The sequence below is a fragment of the Gaeumannomyces tritici genome, assembly GCF_000145635.1.
Source record: "Gaeumannomyces tritici R3-111a-1 unplaced genomic scaffold supercont2.3, whole genome shotgun sequence".
In the NCBI taxonomy this organism is placed as follows: Eukaryota; Fungi; Ascomycota; class Sordariomycetes; order Magnaporthales; family Magnaporthaceae; genus Gaeumannomyces; species Gaeumannomyces tritici.
In genome coordinates this window covers 4,556,082-4,563,716 of record NW_008804547.1, presented here as the reverse complement: position 1 = coordinate 4,563,716, position 7,635 = coordinate 4,556,082, and the positions used below count along the sequence as shown (strand labels likewise).

The 7,635-nt window shown below is 59.4% G+C and overlaps 3 protein-coding genes across 3 annotated transcripts; 2 read left to right on the top strand and 1 right to left on the bottom strand.

Annotated features, from left to right (window-relative positions):
* The first annotated feature begins 507 nt into the window (after positions 1-507).
* On the top strand, positions 508-2,892 carry GGTG_06659 (hypothetical protein). Its single transcript, XM_009224479.1, has 3 exons — positions 508-1,149; positions 1,220-2,038; positions 2,116-2,892. Exons 1-3 carry the CDS (start codon positions 679-681, stop codon positions 2,464-2,466), a joined length of 1,641 nt encoding a protein of 546 aa, XP_009222743.1. The 5' UTR covers positions 508-678; the 3' UTR covers positions 2,467-2,892.
* Positions 2,893-3,321: 429 nt separating this feature from the next.
* On the top strand, positions 3,322-4,906 carry GGTG_06658 (hypothetical protein; the record flags this gene model as incomplete). The annotated part of the gene is made up of 3 exons (XM_009224478.1): positions 3,322-3,743; positions 3,818-4,562; positions 4,643-4,906. The coding sequence occupies 3 exons, from the start codon at positions 3,322-3,324 to the stop codon at positions 4,904-4,906; spliced, it is 1,431 nt and encodes a 476-aa protein (XP_009222742.1).
* A 154-nt stretch (positions 4,907-5,060) lies between these two features.
* On the bottom strand, positions 5,061-7,375 carry GGTG_06657 (hypothetical protein). The gene is made up of 4 exons (XM_009224477.1): positions 6,292-7,375; positions 5,647-6,223; positions 5,371-5,569; positions 5,061-5,295 (listed from the first exon to the last, which is right to left on the bottom strand). The coding sequence occupies exons 2-4, from the start codon at positions 6,062-6,064 to the stop codon at positions 5,214-5,216; spliced, it is 699 nt and encodes a 232-aa protein (XP_009222741.1). The 5' UTR covers positions 6,065-6,223; positions 6,292-7,375; the 3' UTR covers positions 5,061-5,213.
* Between the last annotated feature and the right edge of the window lie 260 nt (positions 7,376-7,635).

The following is a 7,635-nucleotide window of genomic DNA, read 5'->3' as shown; positions in this document are numbered from 1 at the left end:
GGGGGGGGGGTAAAACTGGAAATCGCAGGGGTAGCTAAAGGGGGGTCACGTGGTGGCATAAAGTTACTGCCATTGCCGAGAAAAGCTTTTGAAGGACGAGAAATTCTTGAAGTCTCGTGACATCCCCCATTGTTTCCCTTGCAGATGGTACACCTTCCGGGAAGGGGTTTTCTCCCTCAAATGGCCTCAGATGCAGAAGTCAGCTCAATATCTAAGGACCTAGCAGGTTAGTGGGTGGTAAGCATGTCAATCAACGTCGCACTAGCTTACATGTCACACTTTTGCCAGCCCGAGCCGCCCACTCTGTCGTTTTCGTGCTCAATCATCCTCATATGCCGCGGCCATCATACCCTAGGGGTCCGGGACTGGCAGGCTTACGGCCCACACCTCCCTACGGCCCGCCCCATATCAATCAGCATAGAAAGCGGTGAGGAGTCACCCGGCTTGTCCACGGCTTTCCGTATGGCTAACTCCGGCGCGGCGACGAGTCTTGGGGACGGTAGAAAGGTGACGGGAGGGATTTTTCGGCCATAAAGAAGCCCATTAGAGTTACAGGTGGCACGGTCTGGCCTCTAACGAATATATAAACCCCAGGAGACGCCGTCGCCAGCTTGAAATGTCCCCTTCTGTGCAGAGCCACCAAACCCTGACTTCACCTCGGCAGGCTAGGGAAGCACAATGTCGCTCTCTTCGATTTGCGTCCCCAAGACGTTTAGCCCTCTTGGCTTGTTTGGAACCTCGGTCCTACGAGTCGAGGCCAATCTCGTCAGCGACTTCAACGCAACCATCCCGACCTACAGGCTTGCCCCCGGTCAGCAGTTCCTGAACATATCGAGGCTGGACTTTTGCAACGTCACCGTGTCGTACACGCACCCGGGCCAGAACGACGAGATCCACGTCGAGACATGGCTGCCGACGCCTGAAAAGTGGAATGGCCGCTTCAAGGGCACCGGCGGCGGCGGTTGGAATGCCGGCCGGACCTTGGGGCTCAACGTCATGTTCATGATGCCCGCCATCGACGAGGGGTTCGCAGCTACCGCTACCGACGCCGGCGTACCTCCCAATGTCGCCGACTGGGTCCTTGTTAGCAAGGGCAACGCCAACCAGATAGCCCTCCACAATTTTGCTGCACGAAGCCTTGAGGAGCAGGTGAGATTTTGTTCCTGTCCGAGGAGTGTTCCTAGACACACGTTTTAACCCCGGAAAGAACAATACCTAGGCCCTTATCGGCAAAGCTGTGGTGAAGCTTGCGTACAAGAAGGAGCCCGAGTACTCGTACTTTGAGGGCTGCTCCCAGGGCGGCCGGCAAGCCTTGATGTTGGCGTCGCGTTATCCAACACTTTACGACGGAATTGCAGCCAACGCGCCAGCGTGGGACCTAAACACCATCTTTGGCAGTTGGCTATGGCCGCCCCTTGCTATGAATCTGGCTGGCGAGAACGCCCCCCACGAGTGCGAGATGGACGCCATCACAACGGCTGCTATCGCGGCCTGCGACAAGCTCGACGGCGTCAAAGACGGCCACGTCGACGTCGAGATGGAGGAGTGTCTCTCCCATTTCGACCCTTTCTCCATCGTCGGCCGCACCATAAACTGCACTGCAAACTTGCACCCAGGCTCTGGGGATGTGGGCCAAGCCCTCGTCGTCAGCCGCCTGGCAGCAAAGATGGTGAACAGCACCTGGGCCGGGACACAGGGGGCCGACGACACCAGCGCCTATGTTGGGCCGGGGATAGGAACAGACCTGACGGGCAACACGCCCAACTATGTCGACCGAACAGCCTTCAGTGTCCTCAATACGGATTGTAAGAATAGAACCGATGGCGAAGTTTGCGTCAGCCGCCCGAATCCCTTGGGGCTGTGGTATTTCCAGTACTTCACTGGTAGGGATCCGACCCGCAACTTCGCAAACGTGACGCGGGAGGAGTTCAACAGGCTCCAAAGCTTCGGAGGGCAGGAATATGTCGCCTTCAGCCCGAAGCCCGACCTGACCGAGTTCCACAAGGCAGGCGGGAAGATGCTGACCTTTCACGGAATGGTAAGCACTCATGTCTATCGAGCACGTATCCAGCATTTCCCAGTCGAACAGTCGGCATTCTGACCCCCATCCCCCAGCTCGACCAACTGATCCCGGCCAGAGCAACCGAAAGCTTCTACAAGTCGGCCGCCTCCCGCTCCGGCAACATCCAGGACTACTGGCGATACTTCCCCGTGCAGGGGCTGCACCACTGCTCCGCGGGGACGGGCTCGACCCCGTACACGATGCAGAAGCAGCTGCAGGCCTGGGTTGAGAACGGGACCGCGCCGGCGTCCTCCCCAGTCGATCTTCTAGACCCCGCTACCAACGAGGTCCACCAGCGCCTAGCCTGCCCGTTCCCGCAAAGGGGAGCTTTCAGCAGGGGCTGCGGCGACCCGAAAAAGGAGGAGTGTTGGTCTTGCACAGGCGACCTAGGTGCTGCCTTGTAGGTAGTAGGCGCCGCCTAAGCTTGGTACAGACCCGTGGCAGCGGCTGGTCCGAGGCTTGGGGCGGGCATTGTGGGCAGCTCTTCCAGAAGGAGGGTGCTGTATCCGCAGGTACTAGCGGTCGCGGAATGGAATGGAACGAACGCGGCTGTGGTCTCGCCAACGTCGACGGTGGGGTCGACTTTCATGCCCGGTCCCTGAATCCCGGCCCAGAGCTGCCACGCAAAGTGGGTGGTGTGGCCCTTTCCTCCAGTTTCGTCAGGGGGTTTTCATGCCTATAGCTGCTGCGCCTCCTCTTGCGTGATGGCATGGATGCACCCAAGCATTCATCTCATAGTTAAATTTTAACCTGTGATTGGCAGCAGACCTTCGCGGGTTGTTCTCGGTTCGATCCGGCACTATGGCACAACTTAAATGAACGACGTCCTTCACTGAGCCGCAACAGCTCCACACTGCATAGATCGATGCAGCATCGCCCCCTTTTTCTCCAGATTCGTGAATATCGAGTCTTCTCAAGCCTGCGGGGAACATGGTGATGATTCTAACGAGTGCAGAGATGTAATCTCTTTCTAAATCGGGAGCCTGTGGACCTCCGAGATGGGCGTCAAGGGCAGTGCCTCGCTCGGCAAAATGGCACCCACGAGAGGCGATGGCGGAGCGAGCCCTTCCGTCGGTCGCGCCGTCGTCGTGGGAGCGGCGGGTGAGGTCAAATAGCAGCGAGCCCGCTCACGAAATGGCATCGATTTGGCCTTTTCTTCACCCATCCACACTTTGGATAGTCATTCGTTTGTATATTCTTGGACACCGTGAGGTTGTCCTTGCCACCCTCTTTTTTTTCTTTTTTTTCCAGCGATCAACATGGCGAGACTATTCGAGCTCGGCACCGCCCTCGTGGCGGCCGCCTTTGCCATCACGTCGGCGTCCGCGATGATCCTGGCACCGCGGGCCGCAGCCGTCTTCGAGGCCGAGGACGCGGCCCTGACGGGCACCAACGTCCTCATGGAGCTCAAGGGCTTCTCGGGCAAGGGTTACGTCGGCGGCTTCGACGCCGACGGCGACAAGATCACCTTCACGGTGCCCAGCGACGACGCCAAGCTGTACAACCTCAACATCCGCTACGCCGGCATCTACGGCGAGAAGCGCGCGATGCTGAGGTACAACGGCGGCTCCGACACGGAGATCCTACTCAAGGCCACGAGCGCGTGGGAGACGGTGTCGGGAGGCCAGGTGCTGCTGAACAAGGGCGAGAACAAGATTGAGATTCTCAACAACTGGGGATGGTAAGAACTTTTTTTTCTTCTTCTCTCCGCCCCCTCCCCTCCTTTATCCGCTAACACGGCCCCTCCGCCGGCAGGTTCCTCATCGACTACATCAGCATCGAGGCCACCACCCCGCGCGGCCCGCACGACGTCAACGCCGGCCTGAACAACGCCAAGGCCACCACCGAGGCCAAGGCGCTGTACTCGTACCTCCGGTCCATCTACGGCAAGAAGATCCTGTCGGGCCAGCAGGACCTCAAGTGGGCCGACTACGTGACGCAGCAGACGGGCAAGACGCCGGCCCTGGTCGCCGTCGACCTGATGGACTACACGCCCTCGCGCGTCGAGCACGGCACCAAGGGCGCCGCCGTCGAGGAGGCGCTCGCGCACCACGCCAGGGGCGGCATCGTCTCCGTCCTCTGGCACTGGAACGCGCCGGCGGGGTTGTACAACACGGCCGAGCAGCCGTGGTACAGCGGCTTCTACACGCGCGCGACCGACTTTGACGTCTCGGCCGCCATGGCCGACACGGCAAACGCAAACTACACGCTCCTCGTGCGCGACGTCGACGCCATCGCCGTCCAGCTCAAGAAGCTGAGGAACGCGGGCGTCGCCGTGCTCTGGCGCCCGCTGCACGAGGCCGAGGGCGCCTGGTTCTGGTGGGGCGCCAAGGGGCCCGAGCCGTGCAAGAAGCTGTGGGCCATGGTGCACGACCGCCTGACCAACCACCACGGCCTCGACAACCTGATCTGGGTGTGGAACTCGGCCCTGCCCGAGTGGTACCCCGGTGACGAGACGGTCGACATCCTCAGCGCCGACGTCTACGCCAAAGGAAACGGGGTATGTCGTTCATGTCGATATCTGTCCCCCCACCCCACCCAAAGTCACCATGCTAACCTACCACTTCTCTCTCCCTCCAGCCCATGTCCCTGCAGTACAACGAGCTCGTCACACTCGGCAAGGACAAGAAACTCATCGCGGCCGCCGAGGTCGGCTCCGTCCCCAAGCCGGAGCTGCTCAAGGCCTACCAAGCCCACTGGCTCTGGTTCTGCGTCTGGGAGGACCAGTACATCAACAACAAGGACTGGAACGACCCGGCCCTCCTCAAGGCCGTCTACAATGACGACTACGTCTTGACCCTGGACAAAATCCAGGGCTGGGCCAAGTCTGGTGGTGCCAAATAGTGGTTTGACGTCTTTTGTTTGTACATGTTGTCCATTTTAACGCATGCGTGATTTACGGGTCGGTCTATCTAAATACATATTTTTCGCCAATTTGCCTATTTTGAGTGCCGTATTCCTGACTTTGCCAATCACCATCCGTTTCATCAATTCTCTATGCAATCTTAATTTTACAGCTACAAGCCAGAAATCCACGAGCTGGGTTAAAGTGGCTCATTCTCACAGTGTCCACGGCTGTCTAGTCTATATTCTAACGACTACAAGTATTATGACTGTAAGACCCGGTTGCCCTTGTTGTCACAGACTCCATCTACTTGTCCTCGCAATCTTGCCCCGCCCCATAATATGCATCTCCGTACTTGGCCGTAAGATACCGCATCGATGCGATGGCGCTAAATTTGAGCTTGTTTAGTGCATTATTCTCAAAACCGACCCACGCCATGCGAAAAGAAACATTGGATCCTCACTCTTGTCTCATCTCCTTGTGATCCTTCCATAGCGTCGAGACGAGCAAGGATGACCTGATCGCATAGAGAGTCCAGAGGTCGTATCTTTCCGGATCGTCCTCCACCCGTAGGCCGTGAGTCTGCTCCACCAGGTTCAGATATGCCTCGTAGTACTCCTTATCTGCAAGATTCCTGGATGTTTTAAACTGCGAGAAATCATCTGCGGTAACGGGCGGATAATCACCGTTACTAAATGGAAAAGAGCGATGACGGCGTGATGGTAGGAAATGCACATACAGTCACGGTGGCCGTAGAAGCAGCACGGGTCATAAAGCAGCACGTTTTCGGTATCGGTGTCGACGGCGATGTTGCCGTGCCACAGGTCTCCGTGCAGCAGCACCGGCTCGATCTTGTTGCCGCCCGTCTCGAGCGGCCGGATGAGGCGGGGCACGACCCTGCCCAGCAGCACGGCCGACAGGGCCTCCAGCTCCGGGTCCGGGCCCTGGGCTGCCAGCTCGGCGGCGAGGACGGCGGCGAGGTTGCGGGCGAAGAAGGCCTCCCACGTGTCACACCAGGACGTGTCGATCACCTGGGTGGCGGCAAAAGTGCCAACGTGGAAGCCGAAGCGGCCGCAGGGGGATCGGTGCCCGTGCAGCCGCGCCACCACGGCGGCCACCTCGGCGGGCGCGGGGAGTCCCGGCCGCATGGGCGTCATGTCCCGGAACTCGGCCAGGAAGAAGGCCCAGCCGGGCCGCGAGGCGCAGCGGCCCCAGGCGACGGGCCTGGTGGCGTTGTCGGGGAGGGCGCGGGACAGAGTCTGGGAGCCCTCGAACTCGGCCTGGGCGATATCGTCGGCCCCTGGGACTGTGTAGAACTGCAAGTTTCGGCCAAGCTTGTCAAGACGTTTCAGGACCCCCGGGGAACATTGGAACAAAGGCTCACCTTGAGGAACAGCGACTTCTCGGAGCCGTCCCGGAGACGTATAATGACCTTGCTGTTGATGGCCCAGAAGCTGCAAAAGGGGTTTGTCTTGACACATTTGACCACGGCGCCCTTTGGGAGCGCTTTAGTAGACAAGGATAGCTTGTTAGCATATACCACGTTGCCATCGTTACTTATCCCAACCGAAAAAAGAACATGCCCTCCGTTACGTTGGCATCAAGCTCGGTCCCCTCGTACCGGTCCTCTTCCGGCACCGTCGGCATGTCGAAACCGGGGGGAAGCCAGATGGACATGGCTCTCACAGGGGGGTTTGCAGAACACAAGACCCGTGCAGGGCCGCACGGAGCAAAGCACGAGGGCGAGAGGACCAGCCCACCGGTCACCCACGGTCCGATGACGCCTTCTTAACACCAAGGCCACCGCACCCGCGCCACATAATCCATGACAAGGGACGACATCTGCTGGCTACAGGCTCCGAGTGTGACAGCCAATACGATGTCCTCGCCGGTGCAGACATCCAGCCCTCTCTGCCCTCCCGGCTGGGATGTGCCTGTTGTGTGCGCCAGTATCCAGCCAGGAAACCTGTAGTGTGTGGGTTTCCCGCACCTGGCGGGCGGTGCCAGGGGCGTCCTCCCCGGGCTGGGGACGATGATTGGCCGGGCCGCCGATGTGCTAAAGCTCCCACCCACCACCCCGCGTAGTCCCAGCGATGGGCTCATGCATTCTGCAGGCTTTCCCAGGTCCAGGCCTGAACGAGGAAAGCGTCGACCGGGCCGTGCGGTTCGGGCGGGAATTTTCTCCCCGTCTCAAATTCACGCCGTTCGGCCTGTGTAGCTCGGCGCATCAATTTTCGTCGTGACGGAAATGTGTACTCACCACGGACTCCCGTCGCCAAACAACAACAACAAGCCCGGCAGCAGGTGACAACCTCAACGGACCGGCCGCCACCGGCTATGGCTGTCTGCCCCGATGGGGAGCGGTCCAGGGAAATCAGACCGGTGAGGAAGATGCCTTGCTGCTGCAGATGGCGGTGAAAATCTGCTGGCGCGGTGGCGTCGGATAACCGCGCCGGCCGTCTGGAACACTGGATCATGCATTTTCGGGCAGGTGGTTATGCAGGACCTTGTCCAGTAGATTGTGCTTGCCGTAGTGGCCGCAAAAGTCGGGCAACAACATCGATCCAATCAGCGTGGGCTTCCACTCCAATAGTTGGTGCTCTGTGTAACGGAGGAAAGACGACGTAAGGGGACCCCGACGTAGAGTCTTCCTCCACTCGGCCAGCATCTAAAAACTACATTGGAACACGTCGGGGCCGAGCTGTGGGGTCGCACCATGGTACTGGCC

Excerpts from the sequence above, each read along its gene's own strand:
- GGTG_06659 (XM_009224479.1), top strand. The coding sequence starts at position 679 with ATGTCGCTCTCTTCGATTTGCGTCCCCAAGACGTTTAGCCCTCTTGGC. Across the intron at positions 1,150-1,219 it reads CACGAAGCCTTGAGGAGCAG|GCCCTTATCGGCAAAGCTGT; the intron begins GTGAGATTTTGT and ends AACAATACCTAG. Across the intron at positions 2,039-2,115 it reads TGCTGACCTTTCACGGAATG|CTCGACCAACTGATCCCGGC; the intron begins GTAAGCACTCAT and ends CCCATCCCCCAG.
- GGTG_06657 (XM_009224477.1), bottom strand. The coding sequence starts at position 6,064 with ATGACGCCCATGCGGCCGGGACTCCCCGCGCCCGCCGAGGTGGCCGCC. Across the intron at positions 5,570-5,646 it reads CTTCTACGGCCACCGTGACT|ATGATTTCTCGCAGTTTAAA; the intron begins GTATGTGCATTT and ends CCGTTACCGCAG. Across the intron at positions 5,296-5,370 it reads CACAAGGAGATGAGACAAGA|CGCCATCGCATCGATGCGGT; the intron begins GTGAGGATCCAA and ends GCTCAAATTTAG.